Below are 22,928 nucleotides of genomic sequence, written 5' to 3' on the forward strand. Positions count from 1 at the left end.
CCTTCAGAGTAAAAGCCCAAACATTAGAGGGCGATCAGAGCACTCAACCAATCTTTTGTTTAGTTTTCTGGTCCCAGGGCTCATATTTTTATATACTTGCTTATCAAGAATCCAAGTTTATTTTTCAACATATTCACAACACAACATCATTTTGGAAAATGCAACATTTCGCCAAACACATTTTACAAAACGAAACATTTCACAAAAGTTGACAATTAGTTCACACATTTTCAAAAATGTTTTTTTTAGTTTTCAAAAATGTTTTGATTTGTAATTTTTTTAAAAGTATTTTACACTGTTTTTAAATATTTAAGAGAGCTATACATTTTAATAATGTAATATAAATGGTATTTTACACTTTCATGAGTAGAAACTGGAACTTGCTACCATTTAAGACACATCTTCAAGGAAAAATCTAACATTTTAAGGTGAGGCATCACCTAAAAAAAGTTAATAAAGCTGTAAGTGGTTATAAGTGGTTGTTAACACTTATTTGACCCTTTACATCTTGTGCAAATTCCAATTCACTTGTTCAATTTAAAAACAAATAAGTCCAAGAATAGCAGTTCGTCCTTCAAATTGTGCCACATACTGCATTAGAAATGTAAATGATCAAATTCAATTATGTAACATAACATCATTTTAACTAAATAAAACCAAGGAGAAGATTTATTTCCATCAAAATTTGGCACAAAATTGAAGCAGATTTCCAGAAAATCATCAAAATAAAATCTGAGAGGTAAAAGAGGTCATCTCGCATCTTTAAAGTTTCAAAAAATACAAAAATAAGTAAACGTTCCTGATTTTTTCTCCATAAAACATGTGATGCAATGCATCTGTGCAACTGTATGCAGCGTAAGGCACTAAAACTGTAGAGTTGGGGTCGGAGGGAGTCTGAATATCAAAGGAAAAATACATGCCAAAACATTTATACATTCATTGATTCATTACATTCACAAGAAAAAAATAGAAATCAGTCATGACCAGAGTGGCTTATTAAACAAGTCCAGATCATTCAGAAACAGAGCATGGAGAACTTTATGTGGAACTTCATGGTTTCTGTTGAAGCTTCTGGTAATATTTCTGAAAAAAGAGCAAAAAAACAGTGTAAGACCAACTGTATGTTTTTGTCTGTTTATATTTTCCTATGTGTTTGTGCGTACCTGCAGGTTTTCGTGGTGTCTCTGGCTGCTGCAGTGGAGGTCCATGGCAGTGCTTTCGCTCAGGTAAAAAACAGAGCAGAGGTTACAGACAAATACTGATTTTGGGACGACAAACTCCTCACCTGAAAAGGGAGACAGTGAAAGTGAAACAAGGGGAAAAATGTGACAAAACAGCTGCATCTTGTTTTTTCCCCAATCAAAATGTGTGTGTGTGTGTGTTTGTCTAACCAGTGAGGTTGTTGGGTTTGAAAGCTGGCAGTTTGATGTCAGAAACACAAGGAGACTGAGAACAAGATCGCTTTGCTTCAGGTCCGACAGACTTCCTCCTCTGTTTACTCACAACTGAAAAAGAGAAGGAAAAATTACACTGCAAAAAACACGAGATAAAAATTTATTCATGACTTATTCGATCGTCAGAAATAAACTAGAATGCTCGAGAATCCTTGAGAAGGAGCATGAAACTGAAGGTTATTGGCAGATCTGAATCAGCGGCTATGCTTCTCATCTGAGATCATCTTTACTAACTCAAGACCAGACCTCGTACTTTGGGCTTACTGCGCCTCTTCTACATCACTGAGCTCACTGTGCCCTAGGAGTATGCTGTGCAGGAGGCCTATGGGTGCAAGGACCTTAAGTTTGCCAACCTGAAAACCAACATTGAGCGACGCAGCTGGAAAACAAAGATTTGCCCTGTTGAAATTGGCTGCAGAGGCAGCCCAATAGTTGTGGGTGAAATACAAACATACCTTTGCAAGTATGCTGTACTATGTTTTGAAAGAATAACACATACCTTTGTCATCGACATGTTTGCGTTTGGCAGATCTTGAAGTTTGCTCAGTTTGCTCTTCGTCCGACTTCTCTTTATCATCATCACCAGCTTCATCTAAAGTCACCAAAGTCTAAAAAACAGACACAAGAGATCTTTGGGATCTGTATTTTATGGAGTTATTGCTTCTGTTTTCTAAATGTGTTCTGTCATTTCCTATTGGAAGAAAATTAAAGTCTGTTTAAGTCTCAACCTTTACCTCGAGGTTTAAGTGGTCTGCTGATTCGTCCTTATGGTCTGATGGGTGGGTCTCCACAAGGGTTTGCTCCATTTTTCCGTCCTCCTCTTCTTCTACCAACTCATCCAGAGTGATGAATGCCTCCAGCTCTCCCTCCGTGATCTCCCCATCCCACTCTCGGCTCTCTGCACCCACCTCATCCAGAGTCACGGTCTCCTTGTCCTTAATGTCAGTTTTGCATTTTATTTGCCTATCTACCATAGCAGACCCTTTTGCAGCAGATTGATCATTATTTGCCTTCTCTAAATCATCAGCTATCTGATACAGAGTCTCCTTCCTGACTTTTTCGGACATTTCGGCACCCGTGGTACCACATGTCGGTGTGTCCTCTTTTATGGTTGATGCCTCTCCTTTTGTGGGAGTTTCATCTTTAGTATTGTCCTCTGTGGCAGTAAGCTCCTCTAAAGCTTGATCATCTTCCAGCTCATCTATGATCTGATACTCTTCCTCCTCTTCCTCATTTTTGGGTGATCCTGCAAGAGATGTACTTGTCTTTGCTTGCTGGTCATTGCTTTTCAATTTTTTCTCTTTTGAATGTCCTGTAGGGGACTGATTGTCAACCAACTCGTCCTCCACAGAATCAAGTGTTTGAACTGTTGCGTCTTCATCAGCCACTTTTTCTGATGCCTCTTTTTTTGTTGTTGCAACGTCTTTTTTAGGTCTTCTCCCTTTTCCTTTTCTTCTTGTGTCAGGATGATCATCCTTAACAGAGTCCAATACATCAGAGGTGGCATCCTCTTCATTTCTCAACTTTATAACACCATTGTCACTCTTCATCGATGGTGTACTCTGTTTTGGAGGGGCTTTCTTTGCTGTTTTTTCCCTGTTTTGTTTCACTGACTCTCTGGCAGGAGTGTGCCTCCTTGTTGTCGATGTGTTCTCTTTTTTTGTTTTCTCATTAGAGGCCTCTTTTGTAGGTATTCTTTCCCCTTTCCCTCTGGTAGATCTTCTTGTGATGGTCGGCTCATCTTTCACAGTTTCATCCTTGTCAGAGTCCAGAACCTTGAATGTACCTTCCTCTGTTTTTTTCCCCACTTCTGTGAGATTCAGTGTCATTTCATCCGCTTTCTTTAATCTTGCACTCCTTCTTCTACAAGACTTTTCTCTGCTTGCAGCGTCTTTAACCAGTTTATTTTCAACAGAATCTACATTCTCATACTCCAGCTCCTCATTGACCTCTTTGTCTTGTTTAGAAATCCCTGCAGGGGGGTCTATCTTTGTTCGAGTCTCACATTTTGTAACTGTCCTGTCCTGTTTCTTTGGCGATTTCTCCTCCTCTTCAATGTTGGAAGCTATGATTGTAATGCAACTCCTCTTTGATGGTCTATCATCTTTTCTAGCAGTCACATCTGTCATGCGTCTTTTCCTCTTTTTGTCAGTCTCTGACTCTGTCTCTGTAGTCACTGGCTGATCTTCCACAGCACCAGTTACCTGACATGTGTCTTCCTTAAATATCTGGTCACTGGAAGTCTTGAGGTTTTGACTCTCACCTCCTGTTGCTGTCTGATCATCAGCTGAATCCAATATCTCAAATGTTCCCTGTTCAGGAACATCACTGACATCTTGAACGGGCTGGTCTTTATTTGCGATTCGGCTATCAGAGTTTTCCAAATCTTTGGAGGCTTTGAAGGATTCTGCTGAAAGCGTTTTACCTTTGACCTCTTCCTCTCTTCTCTTCTTCTCATCTCCCTTGTTCTTTGGAGTTTGTTCATTACCTTTATGTAACATATATAAATTATCTTCATTTTTTGCTTTTTGAGCTTTACCAGATGAATCTTTATCAGATTGGTCAGAAATGGCATGTTCCTCAGAGAGTTGCTTTTCTGTTGAACTATCATCTTGGACCAGGCGACTGTCCTCTTGACCTGTAGCTGCTTGGTCTTTGGTTGCGCTGTCTAGCACTTGGAAAGTACTGTCTATTTCCATTTTACTGGTCTCCTGTAGGCCAGCTTTGCCTTCATCATCAGCACTGTCCAAAACCTGAAAGCTTTCTTCGTGCACCTCTGTATGTTTGCTATCTTCTTTCCCTTCCTCTTTGCTTTTCTTTTGCTCTGTCAGTGTGTCAACATTAAGATCAATATCCAGACTTTGGGCTTTGCTCAGCTCTAACCCATGACCCTGAAGAGGTGGATGCATTTCCGATGATGTTTCTATTTTTGTCACTGACGCGATTGTTTTAACAGCAATATCTTCTGCTGAGAATGAGGACGAGGTATGAGGATCTGGGCTTGTGTCTCCCACATAATCGCCCCCTTTGTCATCAGTGACATCATCATCGCTTTTGAAATTTGGCTCTTCAAAAAGCAAGGCAAAAGATGAAAAAACATTGCCATCTGTAAAACCATTCTGATCCTGGAAAGGGAACAAAGAAAGAACCAATAACTAAAACAACACATCGGTTTGCTTATTAATCAACAAAAAAGTAATTAAAAAAATGGTTCACTTAGTTAAATTGCTGGTTGGATGACTAAGGCATGGATATGTACGTTTATTACTGTTTTATCAAAAGTTCTGCACCAAATTCAAAAATCTGGTATCAAAGTGACAGTGTTGATGGAAATCATTATTTTTCTAATGTTAATCTCCAAAATGTCTATAGAGTCTTTAGAGACCCAGGGTAATGCTGTATTTACATGATTGGTCTCATTTGTGCCACTGATTCTATGAATTAACACAGATTTATTTGGCAATCTAAAATTTGACTCTACATTTTGGCGCTGACAAAATATGCAATTGCCAAATGTAACTGCTGAGTTAAAAATTTAAATCCAGGCTTCACCTTCATGCCTCCCTCACTCTCCTTGCTCCTCAGGGACCTGCTTGTGATGGGTTCAGAAATGGTGGATCTGCCAGGGCCACTGGTTTGCAGTGCAGGTTGTGAACCATTATCCAGTAGTTTATACGGAGGAGGCTGAGTTTTACGTTTCCCAGCTCGGCACTTGGCTCTGTAGATGGTGCTTGGTCCAAAGTTTATTTTGATCTTACTAGAATCTTGTAGACGCCGTTTAAGGCTCTTCAAACTAAAATAACAAACAAAAGGACTGTCAGTAGCAAATAAAAGCAGGGTTGTTCTCACAAAATATAATATTAGAATAAAGTACTTTGTTATAGAAATAAGAAACACAATTCCCAAGTATTCATCTCGTGTCTTTGACTTTATCTCTCAGTCATCTCTTTGCATTATGCCAAAGATATATACAAAGAGTTGAGCGTTTTCATAAATAAAAATAACTTTTCTCTTTTGGTTAAACTTTTAGGACTGCAACGAACAATTATTTTCATAACAATTAATCTGAAGACCTTTTTTCCCAATAAATCAATTAACTATTTGGTCTATGACATGTTAAAATATAAAGTGAGTCCTTGCTGGCGTTGTCAAATGTGTGTTTTTTGGTCTAATCAACAGTCCGAAAACTAAAGTTATTTAATTTACAATAATTTAAAACATTGCAGAGCGAAGACTTTACTATGAGTAGGTAGAAGCTCACATAAGGTCAATATAGAGATATAAAGTAATTATAAAAGATGCATAATTATAAAAAAAACTTGTACTAACAATAACTGTCATGCTTTCCCAACTAAAACATGTTTTGTCTCTCTTAAACTGACAAGAATCTATTACAAAGAGATATACTCACGACTCAAAGCGCAGAACTTTACTCCTGTGGTGAGAAAAAGGCGTTGATCAGTTAAGTTGTGAGGATGGATTAAAGATTAAGATATAATGTACACATGCATACCAAACAGGGTCCTTCTTCCAAGAGCCGGTAGTGTTGTATTTCTCCAGCACCTTGGTTACACCTCTGGAGTCAGCCATCTCTATGCATATCTGAGGTAAAACGAAAGTCATGGATTAAGAGTGAAAAGACAAAGACGAGGTGATGAGACAAAAGTAACACAGAGAACAGCAACAAGCCATAAGAAGAAAGAAGTTTGTGTATATTCATGCAAAATGATTGTTGTCGAAGGTCAAACTAACTAAAAAAACTGAAAATATGACAGAAAATCCAGACAAATTATGAGCTAATGAGTTTCCTAGCCTCTGCAGCAACAGCAGTGTGCTGATGTTTGTGTTCTTGTACCCTGTTGGCGAGCGGCAGAAAGCTGGCAAAAGGTGCGATGGACGCCACCGCCTCTAAAACCGTCCTGATGAGGGGCACGGAGGTCTCAGAAATCTCCACACACAGCAGTCGCTCCTTCAGAGACTTTGGCTCTTTAACTTCCTGAAGAGGAAGAAACAGTAGTGTGTTAAAACAAGGATTTGTTGCCTTTTTCCAACACTGATTTCCAATCAGTGTTGGAAAAAAAACCATCATCAGTGTTGATGGTTGCCTGCTATGTTGACAAAGGAAGCTGAGCTCTCCTGCTCATGGAGTCTTGCTGGTAGTGCCTTCATTTCCAGAGCACTGCATCCAAGCTTGTGATGCCGCTAGCATACTAGCCTAAAGACTTTGTCTTTCCATTTTTATTAATTAAGGTACTCTAGACACCCCTCTCATTGGCCCAGCTGATCCTGGGGGACCCCTAGGCATTGCCAAGCCAGATGAGGCATGTAATCCCTCCAGCAATTTGAGCAAACCAACCACTCTGTGTCCTCTCTTCTTGGTCAGTGTAGCACACACTGAGGAATAAATTGCTTCAATTGATTACTATTAACAATGGTTGGACATCCACACAAAAGGTGTCTATTTTCTCTTTTCAGAACATATCTAAAGATGAAGAGCTGCTTTCACTTGACAAAAGATTTACACGTGTGATTTATGACTTACAGCATTGCTCCACCTCATCAGAGTTGTGTACATCATCTCCTGGAAAAAGATTAAGAGTCACAGATTGACATGGATGCTTTTAAAAGTACATTTAAAAATATAACTGCATTTTAAACCAAACCACATTTGCATTTATATGCTTGTCTGCCTCCTCCCATAACAATACTAGGACATTCTTTATTATTTTCTTCAGAAACATGTACAGAAAAAAAGGATTTCTTTTGCAGTGTAAACTGTTAGTAAAATGAAGGTAAATAAAAATTGCTCTTGTTTTTTGTCTACTTCACAGTGTTACAGCCCAGAGTTGTTGTTCTTTTCCAAGCGTTCATACCTCACTGGATGGGGGATTCATGTGATCCGAGACGAAGTGAAGCCTGAGCATCCAGCCATTGACAGAAAATGACCTTGTGACACTCTCTTGGACAAAATCGCACCATGTAGTCCAATCAGGGAAAAACACAAATGCCTGGATGTTAAGAGAGAAAAGATTTGAAAGGCACAGCTGATTCAAACAACACATTTCCATTTAACTAATACATGTTATTATATTCTGAGACTGCTTGCTGCTTCTTACCCTCCTCTGCATCGGTAACACCACCACCTTGTAGTACAGGGAGTGAAGGTTCTGTTTGGGGAAATACCGCCAAACCAACTTGGCCACGTCCTCGTACTTGTAGTTTTCCCCAGGCAGACCGGTCAACATGATCGTAGGAAACATGGTACCATGACCGCTGATCCTCTTAAAAACACAACGTTAAAAGCCAAAAATCAATTTGAGGAACCTCCCTCTTGAGGTGTTTCTGAGATGTTACAAAGATGAGATGAATGCAAAGTCCCTGTGACCTTGACCTTTGACCACCAAAATGTAATCAGTTCATTATTGACTCCTAGTGGATGTTTGTGCCGAATGAGGAAACCCATATCTCAAATCCTTTTTGAGATATTTGTGTCAAAATTGAAGAGATTCCCTCAAGGTGTTTTTGAGATATTGTTTTCACAAGAATAAGGTGAATGCAAGGTCACTGTTAGCTTGACCTTTGACCACCAAAATGTAATCATCCTTGAGTTCATTCAAATGATTGTGCCATATTTGAAGAAATTCCCTCAAGGTGTTCATGAGATAACGCATTTACAATAAGGGGACAGATGTGAGGTCACAGTAACCTTGACCTTTGACCTATGACCACCAAAATCCAATAAACTCATCATTAAGTCCAATTAAATGTTTGCTCTAAATTTGAGGAAATCCCCTCAAGATGTTCATGAGATAACACATTTACAAAAATGGGACAGATGCAAGGTCCCAGTGACCTTGACCTTGACAACCAAAATCGAATCAATTCATCACTGAGTCCAAGTGAACGTTTGTGCCAAATTTGAAGAAATACTCATTGCCAGGCTAATATATTTAATTGGAATGGGCTTACCTTAATGTCTGTCTTCACGGTGAGTATCCGGTGATCTTGGAAGTGAACATTGGCAAACACAGTTACTTTACTAAATAAATTCTCATGATCAATGTGGCAGAATCAAACCATTAAATTTGATTTAGATCCCAAAAGTTTAATAATAATAATAATAATGTACAAAATGAACTGCCTCTCTTACCTGGGATGATGAACCACGGAGACACGGTAGGGAACAGGAAGGGATAAGTTCTCATCGGGACCCAAAATGGTCCAATGCTGGCTTGAGGAAGAGCATTTTGTGTTGGCGGGACAACGACTCCAGCAGCAAAAGCTTTTGCTGCTAGCAGAGCCTTGGTGGGAAGACTTGCAGCTGCAGAAATCAATATATGAGAAAAGTGTCATGTTTGAATACAACAACCACCCAAAACACGGAAACCACTAGCTGGCATAGTTTTCTCGAATAAATACATTTGGGATATACATGCTAACTGTTTAATTTTAATGTTGCGTCAGAGTGAAAGCTGCCAACCCTTTCTCTGTCAAGAACTACAAACAAAAAGACTGACGAGCTCTGGATCAAAGGTTTAAATGCTTGTATAGTGGGGCTGTACAAATACACTTAGGCACTGCATCCAAGACATATACTAGCAGTGAAAATGCTCTGTGTACTTATTTATTTCCTAAAACAGATACTTACGTGGTGCTGTACTGGTTATGTATGGTGTTTTCAGCCTGTGGACTTCATGGTCGGGGGCTTGTTTCAGGAGACTGTACCAAACTCCGATCCGATCAGCATCACAAACGGACTCAAATTCTATAAACGCCTGGAACAAACAAACATTTACACATGTGTGACAGGTAAGCACAAGAAGTTTTATTTTAAAGCCACTTAAAACCACGTTCATACCTTGTTGAGGAGAGGCATGTACTTCTTGACAGACTTGATGTTTTTTAAAACTTCCCCGAGCTGCCCGGCCTCACTCCATGAAATGTTCTTGATGAAGATCGTTTTCTTTCCGTCATCATCAACGTTCTGCATCAAGAACAAGAAGTGACTATCCAAACCAAAAAATTAGAGGACACAACCAACAACTATGTGCAATGCAAAACTAGAAGACAATATCTTTAAGGTCCAGTGTGGAGGATTTAGGGGAATATATTGGCAAAGATGGAATATAAGTATGTTTTCTTCAGTGTTTAATCCCTGAAAATAATAAGTTATCTTAGAATGAGCCGTTTATGTCTACATAGGGAGCGGGTCCTTATGAGCGATGTCCCTAAATGTCAAACACTGGCTCTAAATTGAACCATTTACGTTTTCACACCAGCCACATAAGGCTAGTTTCCATTACAGATTTGCACTTAAGTGATATTTTCAAAAAAACAAATTTAAGTGTGTGTGTGTGTTACTTACATAAAGCATCATCTTCATCAGCCACTGATAAAACCCAAACTGAAACAGAGACATCAGAGTACGTGTTTATACCGATACACTTCAGACTCAAACTGTATACATTGGGACACTTATCTCTCACTATAAATGACATCCATTTATAATGATATTTATATATATATATATATATATATATATATATATATATATATATATATATATATATATATATATATATATATAAATTTAAATAATATAAAAATGAAGGACTCTCTTTTGTGGGGTCTTGAGTATACTGAACATTGATAAAAATAGTGCTGTGTAAGTGCTTACCTGTGTCATTACAATGTCGCTGGCTAATGGATGGAGATGGAGTTTAAATGATTTTAAAATAACGCTGTCCCCTCTTTTCATTATGTTGACCACATCCTCCAATTTTGGCATCATGACGAAAGCCTGAAGAGGAAAATGTTTTACTATTTTTATTTACTTGTTCTAAGTCCCTGAGTTAGAGTTAGGTGTGATTTCACAAATAAATGTTTAAAAACTATAAATGTTGCTTAATTCATCTTGAAACTACAAAAAGAAGTTGTTTCAATTGTGCCATGTGAAAATCATGAAAACAAAACAGACCGATTGTCACAGAATCCGATCAAAGTATAAAAAGCAGAAACGTGGAGTTATTAAAAACAAACCAAAGCAGGTGACCTGGTACCTACCAGGTTCATCTGAGGAACAACGTAGATCTTGTCGTCTGCATATTGAAACCCAAATTTCATGAGCACTTTGGCAAGGTCATCCTCGGTGTAGAGGCCAGCATCCGGCAGGTTGGTTATGAGCAACTGTCTATTACAAAATGAATTACCCTGGAAAAAAGGAAGCAAAATTAATGAGAAAGACAGAAAAATAATCAAGTTTTCAAGAGCACTAAGTCCAGAGGGAGGTGGCATTATATGAAACAAAGAGTTTACTGGAGTCTTGTTTGGAAATGTTTTCAAAAACCTTAAAATGATGAACTTTTACTGAAAGTGTTTCAGTGTGGTTTTTTGGTGGATGCAGGAGAATGATAGGGTCAAACATTCAGAGCAGGTTATGTCCCTGTTTGGCCGCCAGTAAGTGAGCGCCGGGTCACTGTGACCTGGACTGGCGCCGAACAAAGACAGGAAGAAGCCAAGAACATGAGCAGGGAAAAACATCTTACACTCTGGGATAAGGCAAAGTATAACACACACACACACATAGTAAGTGGAGATAGTTGGTTGGAGTCTGAGTTAAGGGGGAGGCCTGATGTTTCCCTCATTGGAAGTTAATCTTGCCGAAATGTTAAGAGAAACTGTCCAAACAAATGGACACACAAATGTTGAACACACGAACATTTGTGGGTATAACAGAACATGTCAAAATCTGGAAAACGGGAAGAAGACTTGTCAGCTGATCTGCGCTGTTAGTAGGGCCGCTGTGGATAAAGAGATTCCCCATCTGATACCTGTGTCTCGACCATCTGATTCCTCTTTGAAACACCACTTTCTGCCACGACATGGAGTAAACAAAAACACCCAAGCGGTAAAGTTCTTAATCAGAAAACATCATATATAAATTCTTAAGTACTTCGTACAAGTCATTTCAACCTACTTTAGGTGAGAGGCAGGGTTTCCTCTTGAGGCACGCTGTGAAAGAGATATGAAAAAAGTGTGTAAGTGAAAACATAAACGCAGTTATGACCCCGTGCTGACATTTGTGACCATAAACAGTCTATTTCTTGGGGTTCTTACGTAATGCTGATTGCAGGTGCTTTTCTACCATCTCCCCGAAAGTCAGATGTGGTGCAGTACTGGCTGATGCTGCATTAAGGTGCGTCATCAATGGAGTCACAGGACCTTCAAAAGATAAAATTTAATTCAGATGAATATCACATAAAAAAGTAACAATTTATTCTATGACCCACAGCTCAGTTTTTTGCATATTCCTGTAATTTTCAATCTAATTTCTGAGACATTTCCTGAACCAACAAGAATTATCGCCTTTTTGTATGACTCTCCTATTAGACATTTGTGTGAATTTTGCCTTTTTGTTATCATATGCATTTTTGTGTAATGGCCAAAAACATGATTTCTAACGCCACAGTGACTTTGACTTTTGAATGTTGACCAACAAAATTTAATCAATCCATCCTTGAATCCAAGTGGATGTTTGTGACAAATTTGAAGACAGAAGTTGTTCTTGAGATAACATTTTTAGGAGACTAAGACGTCTGGGGTCACAGTGAGTTTGAGCTTTAACCTATGACAACTAAAATCAAGTGGACGTTTGTGCCCAAACAAATGTAGGTCGGAGACACGAGCACTGAGGGACAGATTAACACAAAGTTGGTTTTGGCTTTTTGTGGTATTTGTTAACAATAACAAAGATAAAAATAATGGCAATCTTCTCTTTTTAACATATTTTTCCATAAACACAAAAGATCGTATTTTAACATACTTGCTGCTATCCATCAAAACAAACGGGTCTACAACAAACCTTCTTCAATAGTTGTGGTTTCCACTCCTCGACCCGGCAGTTTTGCCTTCAAAGTGGTTTCAGTCGGGCCTCCGGCAGCCTGTTGTTGGATGTATGAAGCCTCTGTCTTGGTCTCTGGTCCGTGTGCGGTGGACTCTGGTTCTGGCAGGGTGATTTGCTGGACGTGTGGTAAAGCTTTGACAGACGTTTCTATTGGCCGGGTCTCGACTGAACTGTCTGGTGATTGACTCTCGCTGGATTTGTCTGAATTTTCTGGTAAAGCCTCTGTGGTTGTCATTTTTTCTCCTTGGTCCTCAGAGCAAGTTCTACCATCCATGCGCTCTGCTGTTTCAACGCCCATTTCCCCAGTCTCCACCGGGTCAGCGTCTTCGGCACCATTAGCATCGTAAAATTCTGCCTGATGCTGAGGTTCAACAACCCTGGCTGTGTCTTTCACAGCTTCTTGAACCCTGGTTTCAGATTCGTCATGTTCAATAACTATTACATCTGCTTTTTCAACAACCTTGGCTGTATGTTGCGGCAAAGCTTCCTTAAACCTTTTCTGGTATTCTTTATGCTTGGAACTGTCCACATAAGGCTGATTTTTTGGAGCCCTGGACTTGGATCCTGAAGATGTTGCTACATGTATGATAGACTTTACCACAGGGCTCTTCACAGGCTCTTCACAGGTAACTTTTGCGGTATTTAGCTTGCTTGAGATATTTTTTACTTCGGAAGCCAAGACTTTTGCTTTAGTGACAGTCGTTAAGACTTTAACTGAGCCTTTGGCTTCACATTTCTGATTTGTAAGTTTGCCTGGTGTTGCCATTATGGCTCCTGAAGGCTTTTTCTGCCCTTTAAGTGGAAATTTCTTCAGTGTTGGGAGAAGAACTTGTCGTGCGGGAGCAGTCTGAGGTGTGGAGACACTGGATGTGGCAGGTTTTCTGTAAACAGAGTACCACGGGTCCAATGGGAGAAAATGGAACATGTCAAGGTCACTGTGTGAATGTTTTCATAGTCGTACAACAGTACTTTCCTTCACACGTTGCATTCCTGGAATAACTTTTATTCTAACCTCTGTTCACACATAAAGATTCTCTGATTTTTTGTCATTATGTAAATCCCCCAAAAGTGAAAACAGCAACTGCAGTAAATTTTAAATATATGAACTGTATGCTGGAGAGATCTTAATAACAAAACATTTTCAAAATCCACTGATGACACAGTTTTTCACAGCAACTGAGTGTTTATAGTAAAGAATATTGACAAAATGTGAAACATATCTTACTTCTGAGGAGGGTTGTTTTGCTCCTTAGAAACAGTCTCCTGTAAAAAAAAAATAAGTGAGTTTTTTTGGTAGATTATTCTGACTCACAGCTGAGAAAAGTAAAAGGTATACTATGAGGACTGTCCGGTGCTGTCTGTAAACACTCTTGCCATTGTTTGCCATTTCCCCGTGCTATATATGTTTTTTTTGTGGTATTTTACAGCTGTGTTTTCTGATAGAGTGGGATAACTATACATTTTTTAGACAGCCCTGCATAGTATATCTCAAATATGTACATTTACAATGGAAAAAGAAAGAAAGACAACTAGTGAAATACCTGCTCTTTGACAACAGCGATTGTTACTCCTTTCACATCGAAGCTCTTTAAGCTCGTCAATTTCTTGGCGTCTTTCTCTTCCTCGAAAATCACTATTGCCTACATGCACACACACACACACACACACACACACAGAAACACACATCTGTGAATTACCACAACCATCAGGACCATCTACTCACTACATTCATACGCAAAAACCTAACAGCTCACCGCTATATGTCGAACTGACCAAATCTTTCATTTAAGATGTGCATCTACGACTGGATTTTATTTTCCCTATACTGGTGAGAGGATTTGTGTGAAAGGCATGTAATTAATAAAAAATTTACTATATTGGACTGGTGAGAATGTGGTGAGATTCGGTTTATTATATTTATTTATATATTTTAGTCTTTTTATTTTTTTTTACAGTTTACTACTTTCTACTTTGTTTTATTATTTTTAACATATTTATTTATTATTCTGCTTTGTGCTTTTATCATTTTATTTACCTCTTATTTACAGTTAGTGTATTTTACTTATTTACTAATCTATTTACTTTTATTATTGCTATTATCATTTAATTTATTAGTCTATTTATTTATCTCTATCTTTCTATTTATTGGTTTTATCCTTCTGATAGCATTTCCTCAGTTCTTGGTTTTAATAAGCATTATTTTTGATTTTTTTTCAGTTTTATCTATTATTTATTCATCATACGTTGCATTCAGTAGTTGGGCTGCAAATTCTCAGCAATCATAGAGTTTTAGGCCTGGAAACAGGTTTTTGGGCCTGATGGTTTAGGGGTTTGGTTCTCTTGTTAATTTCACAGAGACATCATATCAAACAGCAAAATAAAAGCAACAGATTGTCAAAACAGATAACACCACTGTATTTTGAAAAGGCAAATAATAGAAAATATAGGCCTAGGCAGCCAAAACACATCGTCCATGCCATATATACATACCCCCAGTTTGGACCGAAACAGCACAACTGACTTGGTTTTTCCAAAGCGCTCCTCCACAGCAACTTTCAGGTCATTGTAAGAAACACAGAGTTGAATCCCTTGTAGTTTCACCATGGTTGGAGGTGAAGGTTTACAAAACTGAGCAAAGAAAGAGACATAAACACAAATTTAACGTAGCAATGAAGTATAATTTTCTGTTATATCTTTGATCAAAGTGTTATGTGGACAATGTTTCAATAGAAGGAATAATGCAGAGACACAGGAAGAGACTGAAAAATAAGTTGTTTACCAAATTATACCCTTTTGTGCCAAATTCACCAGGTGAATTCCTCTAACCTTAGTCTTTATTGAAGAGCTGGCCTCACTCTTCTGCAGGCTGGGCTTTGCTTTTGAAGGATTATAACTCAAATACTTTTTCTTCGCTGTAGAGTAGAGGTCTGAGGAAGAGTCAGTAGAAGAAGAGGAGGGCTTTCCTCTTATGGAAGAGGGGGATGATGATGATGGTGATGAAGGCGAGCTCATCTTGGCTATCTCTGCCTGTGAGGCAGGAGTCAGACTTTCGACCACAGCCTCCACCGCTGGAAGGATGAAGAAGAAAAGAGCATCAGACGAAGTTGCAAAGTCTCCAAAAACAGATTCTCTATTGTAAGATGAAGGAAAGCAGATTTAATGATCATATCATCTTTAAGTGATTTTTTGTATGATTTTTTAAAAAATATTTTATGATGACTTTTCTAGGTGGACTCATCTTCAGGAAATGAGACACTGGTTGATGCTTCAATTGGCAAAAGTTTAAAACGAGTACTCGGGTCAATGCAGAAACAAGATAAATATGCAAATTGCTGTCTGACGCAGAAAAAGCAGTGGTATTAATAAATCTCACTGCAACCTTAGATGGGTGAAAAAATGTATCATCCTAGACTTTTTCCAACTCAAGTTTCCAGAAACACGGGGCCTACAGTTACCGCCCGTCCAACACAACTTGCAGGCAAAAAGATTTTAATATAGATAGGTACGAGCGATCACCGCTTTATTTCTTTCTCACTTGTTACTTAATAAGCTGTTACCATCTACCATCATTAGCACCTGAAACACAGTGCTTGAATAGCTGCAGGTACATTCTGTCACAATGAGCCGATAACACGGTCTTAAGTCCTTAAAATGTTTGCAATTTCTCGAACCTGGTGTTTTTAGTAGTTTCTTAGCCACGATCTCTGCACTGCTCAACTTCTTTGGCTGCGTGGATTGACTTGAATTACTCCTCCTTGGCGGAGATCGTCTCTCGTCACTCCTCCTTGATGACCATTTTCTCTCGTTACTCCTCCTCGATGTCGATCGTCTCTCTGGGCTCCTTGAACGTGACCAATAGCTGTAGGAGGTAGGGCGGTCATACCGTGGGGAACGAGAACAAGACCGGGACCTGGTGAAAGTAAAGATAAAATCTTATGGAAATCTAAAACATGTTAACATTTAACAGCATATTTAAATTTCAAAGGGTCTCAAATGCTGATGTTGATGAAGATATTTTAACGTTCTGCGGGAGCACATTTGGGAATTTCACAATCTCGTAATGAGAATCTCGTGTGTTCACTCATGCTATTGCTCATAAATCATATGTCACAAACCTGCGAGTGTATCTGGAGCTCTGCGGTGAAAGTGAGCTGCTACTGCGTTTTTCCCTTCTACCCTCTGAGCCATGGCGGCAACAGGGGCTGGATGAGCGGGAACTGGAGCTACTTCCACGCCGTACTCTCTCGTCATCTTTACCTGCAGCCCTGAAGAAGAAATGGACATAACTTCGCTGCTTAACAGACAGACCATATTGTCAATGACTCTCACACATTTGTTGTTTTCTTTTATGAGTTAAATAAAAACTGTTCAAGGTACAAGACTTAACTACCGCAGGATATTAAGGTTCTCAGGGGCCCTTAGCAATGAGCTAATCAGGCTGTGCCACTATGCTTCACAGGTAACGTCAATAGAACAAGTCATCAGGGACAAACAACCTTAAGGAAGAGGCTTTACTTTTACAGTCTCTTTTTCATGCAGTGTGTCCTTTACAGTAGCCTATTTCTGGACTTCCCAAGTGCGATATCCCCAAGAATTATCAGAAAAAACACACTGATTGTCAAACAATATCTTAAATTAAAAATTGGATTAAAAAAAACACAACCGTGTTCGCAGGAGTCTGCAGCTCTCAAGGTGAAGGTTGGTGTTCTGGTGGGAGATCCAATCCTGGTGGTCAGAACAACAAACACACAACATTAAGGCCTTGTGATTATACAAATGCTATCAGCTTCAATATCTAAACTTTCGTTTTTGTGATTGTCTGACAACAGATATTTTTTATATTCATCATTACAACAGTCTTAAAGAAAGAGTTTAATTGATCTTCAAACGTTGTCCCTCGTTGGTGTGTTGAATCTCTCAAGTCCAAGTGTCCAATTCAATTTCTTTGTGTTGCTAAATGTTGATATTGAAATAGAAAGTCTGAAAAAGCTATAAAGAAATGTCTGGTTCCTTTAAATCTTCAGTCATTTGAATAACAGGAACAGCTTTGAGCCCGTCCACATCTGGGACGGAGACGGTAGCCATATGCTACTTCATTCTTGTGTTGTATCAGAGTTTCCTGAGGTCTCTTTCAGTTGTGGATCAGGACAAAAAACTCACAAGGTGAGACATCAGGAGAAAGATCAGAAAAATGGGGAGTAGGAAGAGGCTTTTAAAAGGTGAGATTCAGGGTCCTAAAATAAGATGGGGATAATGGTATTTCTAGTAGTAATTGGAATTGTTTTTTGGGACATAATAAAAAAAACAGCTTGGCTCCATAAATAGTAACCAGTAAGCAGGGCTGGAAATCAACTTTTTTGTGTTCACCTGCCACTTTGGCTGGTAGATACCAACATCTACCAGCAACTCAGTTGATTACCATTCTCTTTTTGGCTGGTGAGTGAAGCCAATATAGCAGCCATTTGCATATTTCATCAGCATTTGGCTGGTGGCTGGTGTTAATTTCCATTTCTGACGGTAGGCTATTATAAAACAATGATATCTACTATTAGATACAAAATACACTGAAGTAAAAAAAATGCGTTTCTGACAACGTTAATAGTGAAAATAAGACACAAATTATACATTCACTAAAAGTAAAAAAATAAAAATGATAGATAACAAAAAAGAGTTATCTCTGACTGGCATCCTTGAAGCATTTGGTCACAAAACCTTTTGTTTGTAATACATCCAAATCATAAACCATTATCTCCCAAAGTTTACAGGTATTCTGGATTGTATCACTATTAGAATAAAAAAACAAAACTCCTCAGTACATCTCCACAAGATTAAAAAAGCAAAAACAAAATAAATGAGTGTTTTTCAATAAAAAAGAATAAATGTTTCTGTTTCTGAAATAAACACAATTTCCTAAAGATAGACAGAACAGAGTGCAGACGTCACTCACCTGCACACGTGTGCATTCTTTGTTACACAGAGAACAGGTATGTGGAAAGATTCTTGGCGTGGCCGCCACATAGTCATGCATCATGTCAGCCGTTGGCAGGCCCTTGGAGATTGCCGCCTTTCCCACAGGATGCCTGCTGGAAGGTGGCAGCCTCGGGAGCATGAGGTCATTCAGGCCAATGGGGTGAGGACCACCAGGGGAAAACTGCGGATATTGCATGGCATCAGTGATGCTGGGGATGGAAGAAGTAGGGGACTCTGATTTTGCAGGAGAGAAAACTTGAGGCCACATCGCTTGTCCCGTCTGTGATACAGGCTTCTGTTGCTGCTTCATCTTCTCTTTCGACTGTTTCTGTACCAGTTTCTTTTTCATCTGCTGATCGACTGCTGACCCTTGTCCTTGAGTTTTACTCCAATCTTTAGTGCCGCTGGCATCACTACTGCCGATGACCACAAGGCCAGGTCGGCTGGGATGCACACCACGTTGCAGAGTTGGGGATGATTGGGTTTTTGATGCTGACTGGAAATCTGCCTTTTGGGCTTTTGAAGGAACTGGTTTGTGTGCTTCACACTTGTGAACTCCAATGTCTGTGTCCTTCTTTGGCAGAGAAAAAGAGCCAAGGATTGTTTGGGAAGTATGGTCTGGTTGAGTCTGCAATCGTTTGGTCTGATCATTCTTTGGAGGAGCAGCAGAGCTCAGCCTTGAACTGTACGAAGAGCTGAGACTGGAAACAGGACTCGCCTGGTCACGTGAAGAACCCAAAGCACTGCTTTTCACCTCTGTGGTACTTTTTGGCAGTGGTTCTCGACTGAGTCTGCTACTGTCATGATCTGTCTCCATCAGCAACATACTTCCACTCCCACCGCTGGTGGCTCTATTGCCACCAGTCTGTCCAGTCTCATCCCTAAACCCTCTTGTATATTTGCCAGTATGTCCACAGTCAGCCACTTTACTCGGCTGGTGAACAACTGAAATCATGCCCTTCTGGTTCACTCCTGCCGTTTCAGAACTTCTCAAACTGTGACTGTCCATTTCACTCACACTTCTGGTGTGTTGGGGTTCGGGGCAGGGTTTTGACTGCACTGCAGCTGCAGCTCTCTTGAACTTCTGAATTTTGATTTGCCTCAAGATGAACGGCAGGGTAGCAGGCGTGATCTGGTCTTCAGGATAGGAGATGAGATGTTCCATGTCCTCTATATCAAGCCCAAAGCGCTGAAGGATGTTAGCAGCTGACTCAGAGGTGTACTTCAGTCGACTGGACTCTGTAGGGGCCTCAGATTTTTCTGGCACTAGACAGTCAAGATCACCCAATCCTGGAATGGACTGCATATCATGTTCTCTTTCACCGGATGCATTACACCTACTGTCATCACTGCTTGCATTAATAAACAAAGCAGATGATGTATAAGATTTAGAGGGGTCATCAGCATTCGGCCTTTTGACATTCAACAACCACTCAGACGAACTACGTCCACTTTCAATGTCTGAGTGTCTTAGAGAAGCAGAAGTTGAGGTCCCTGGGTAGGAGACCATCCCTGTGGCTAAGGAGAGAAACTCGTCACTTTTTTTGCTGGTAAAGCGAGCGCCCTGGTCTATGGGCTGATGCATCGATTCGCCATGAAGCCTCACATCCTCTCTTGCTGCGCTATGACCCATGTCTAGGGACCTCTCTATGTTCTTGTCTATCGTGGCCCTACTCTGTTCAGGTCTGTAGTCCTTTGATTGAGGGAGTATTCCCGCAAATTTAGCAGGAATTGCAGAAGCTCCAGAAGAGCTGCAGATGGACCCATGTTCAAGGTGAGAAGTTTCCCTCTGAGGGTCCCTTTCTGCCTGTATACTGGAGCTTCCATGCCGCCCCTGGGTGGATTTCTGGTTCCCAGAGTCATGGGGTTTATGCAGTGGATAAGACATGGTGTTAACAATCTTCTCAGAAGGTTGGTGGCCAAAGCAGTACGGGAAGGGGGTATTGTGGGTATGGAGGAAGGCAAGTTTGTTGGAGTTAGCAGTCAAGGTTGTGGCTAAGCTGCCAACAGTGAGAGCGTTGGTTATCTGCGTCAGTGCTAGCTGGGCTTTCAGATAGCAAGCCGCAAGGAGGCAGCCCTCTGGCCAATCAGTAAAGAGCTCCCTGAGAGCCCTCCACTTTGGGAGCTCATTAGGGGCAATGGATCTGGAGCAAGGACACAATCCTCAAATTGCAATGTCAAACTGAAAAGTTAAAAAAACAAAGGAAGATTACTGAACGGGACTTGACTTCAGCGGCTTGGATGGGTAAAATCCATCATCTGGAAGGTCTGTTCTTGAGTTGTACACTCTGGTGCTGTCTGGCACACGTTATGGTCATTTCTAGGTCCTCACTAGCAAGACACAAAACAAAAAAGGCACAGGAACTAAGGCATAAATAAAGAGAAAACAAGTTAATGCATCTTAACAGGAAACAACTGAAACAGACATAAACCACTTTATTTTATTTGCATACAAATCTCTGGTGAAAACAGTTGCGACTGGCTTTCTAGCAGGATCCTTTCATAGACCATGTTTGGTCAATTAGTTCTGTCCACGTTAGCTGGAAACTGAGTGTAGAAGGTAAATCCTTGTATAATTTTGCCTGTGTTCATGCACATAGCAGAAATTTTGGCAAGACTGTTTAATCTGAAACCCATTAAACTGCAATTTTTGGTTCCACAGCCATCCAAGTATGAAAACATTATATTATTTCTTGGTGTCATTCTGGTCTTTTGCCTTGGAATTTGTAGTTTTTAATATTTTCAACCTGATTTTTTTTTAATAATTAATTTTGTACCATATTTGGCTTATGGAGAAAATACATGCTATTACCTCGAGGTGCACTGTCACATTCAACGTTGCTGTTAATCATTGACAATCGCTGTGATAACAATATAAAAAAAATCTAGTTTGCATATAGTATATTGAAAATACCTGGCATTTAAAATGAACATTTTATATTTATGATTAGAATTAATGTTGGGTAAAAAACATTACTTAATGAATGAAGAAAATCATATTAATGTATGATATTTTGATTTTGAAAGCAGAGCGATATGACTGTGTTTAATATTACAGCCGGCCCTTAGGGTTAAGAATAAAAATGTGTAATATGATAAATAAAATATATAATATAAAAAAGTTATATATATATATATATATATATATATATATATATATATATATATATAATTATTATTAAATTATTAATTAATGGAAAAAATAAAAAATATATTTTATAAAAATAAATATAACAAAAAAAATAGAAAATTAAAAAGAAAAAATATATAAAAATATGAATAAACTGGAAACAGCTATTATCCTCTTGCTCAGATGCTCTCTGCATTAAAATGTAATATCTTTGTATATCTTTGCAGCTTCCCTGCTGTTCCCACTTTACAACCTCAGAGCTCATGAACACAACAAAGTCTGAAGAACAGCTTCCAAACTCGAAAGGGGAAAATCAAAATTACGACTTCCTGAAATCACATGAACGCAGCATGATTTTCTGTCATAGGATGCGCATGAAAATAAACGTGCGCAGTTTGATAAACTCGTCACAGCAGCACATCCAGCTGCAGGCCCACCCTGCTAAACCATCAGAGACCAGCAAGAACTGGGTCAAGACCATCTGCAAACACATAAAACCAAATAAAACCAGCATAAGATGCGTTTTACCTGTTTTTTCCTGGGATTGATAAACAGGAGGAAACACCTATAAACAGGGAAACAGTCTCCAGTCCTCTGAAGCTCTCAACCGATGTTACCATGGTGATTAATGTCAAAAAAAGTGAAGATACGTGGTAATAAAAACTTAAATTCAATAATAAAATGACTAACCCTGAGCCCTGCTTCCTGTTACTGACTCACCTGAACTCACACTGACTTGTCAACTCGTTTCACCAAGTTTCCATCTTCAGAAACTCGACCCGAACTCGGAGAAGTTTGCGGACTCGGGGGTCCCAAACCCGGACAAGTTCTGACCGACTAACCGGTGTGAAGTTCGCGACAAACACGGTTCTGGCGACCGGAAATAACTTGCTGTTATCGCCACCACATCGAGAAACGTCACAGTTTTTACCTCCGCGTTAAAAACGTTGGTTTAGTCGCTTACCTCGGTACTTCTGTCACATGTTGGCGGTGCCGAAACTATGATTTTAACTCTTTTCAGGACTGTTTACGTTCGCAGGCCGGAAGTCTCAAAGTTCGACTTAGAATCTACCGACTTCCGGCTTACGTTCAAACTTTCAGAGTAAAAGCCCGAACGTTTGAAGAGATCTGAGATTGCAACTTTATCAGTGCGCGCGCGCGCGCGTGTGTATGAATAAATGTCAGTGTGTGTGTGTGTGTGTGTGTGTGTGTGTGTGTGTGTGTGTGTGTAAACCAAAATCTTTCCAATTCTTCCATTTCAGTTTTGATGATAGCCTAAAGCGAGTGCACTAGAATAAACTCTAGAATAGAATAAAAATAATAATAGAATAATCTATTCAAGGGCTCTGCCTACAGCTTTAAAATGTTTTTTTTTAAATCAGAATATTGTGGAAAAGTTCATTTTCAATCATTATTTAAAAAACATGAAAATTTAAAATATTCTTGACTCATATAAACTTAAATGTTTAAA

The 22,928-nt window shown here is 39.4% G+C and overlaps 1 protein-coding gene across 2 annotated transcripts; it reads right to left on the minus strand.

Annotated features, from left to right (window-relative positions):
- Positions 1 to 219: 219 nt before the first annotated feature.
- Positions 220 to 22,552, minus strand: LOC121962005 (uncharacterized). 2 transcript variants are annotated; one of them, XM_042512166.2, is made up of 31 exons: positions 22,422 to 22,552; positions 18,305 to 20,658; positions 17,021 to 17,082; positions 16,473 to 16,622; positions 16,029 to 16,267; positions 15,184 to 15,425; positions 14,848 to 14,985; positions 13,899 to 13,997; positions 13,583 to 13,620; positions 12,316 to 13,238; positions 11,571 to 11,675; positions 11,431 to 11,465; positions 10,518 to 10,664; positions 10,132 to 10,254; positions 9,820 to 9,858; positions 9,313 to 9,438; positions 9,103 to 9,229; positions 8,605 to 8,775; positions 8,424 to 8,458; positions 7,571 to 7,735; positions 7,328 to 7,462; positions 6,997 to 7,035; positions 6,310 to 6,450; positions 5,968 to 6,056; positions 5,866 to 5,889; positions 5,007 to 5,247; positions 2,189 to 4,579; positions 1,954 to 2,062; positions 1,392 to 1,505; positions 1,164 to 1,285; positions 220 to 1,083 (listed from the first exon to the last, which is right to left on the minus strand). In XM_042512166.2, exons 2-31 carry the CDS (start codon positions 20,213 to 20,215, stop codon positions 1,051 to 1,053), a joined length of 8,313 nt encoding a protein of 2,770 aa, XP_042368100.2. In that variant the 5' UTR covers positions 20,216 to 20,658; positions 22,422 to 22,552; the 3' UTR covers positions 220 to 1,050. The 2 variants fall into 2 exon arrangements, with proteins under 2 accessions (XP_042368100.2, XP_042368102.2); XM_042512168.2 differs by having other exon boundaries at positions 18,305 to 20,509; positions 22,422 to 22,541.
- Positions 22,553 to 22,928: the final 376 nt, after the last annotated feature.

Source organism: Plectropomus leopardus, chromosome 23 (genome assembly GCF_026936395.1).
Source record: "Plectropomus leopardus strain MGB_pleo_1.0 chromosome 23, ASM2693639v1, whole genome shotgun sequence".
NCBI classification, from domain to species: domain Eukaryota; kingdom Metazoa; phylum Chordata; class Actinopteri; order Perciformes; family Serranidae; genus Plectropomus; species Plectropomus leopardus.

Coding starts and splice junctions, on each gene's coding strand:
- LOC121962005 (XM_042512166.2), bottom strand. CDS start 20,215: ATGTCTTATCCACTGCATAAACCCCATGACTCTGGGAACCAGAAATCC. Junction 16,268..16,472: donor AGCTCCAGATACACTCGCAG/GTTTGTGACATA, acceptor TACTTTCACCAG/GTCCCGGTCTTGTTCTCGTT. Junction 2,063..2,188: donor CAGACCACTTAAACCTCGAG/GTAAAGGTTGAG, acceptor TCTGTTTTTTAG/ACTTTGGTGACTTTAGATGA.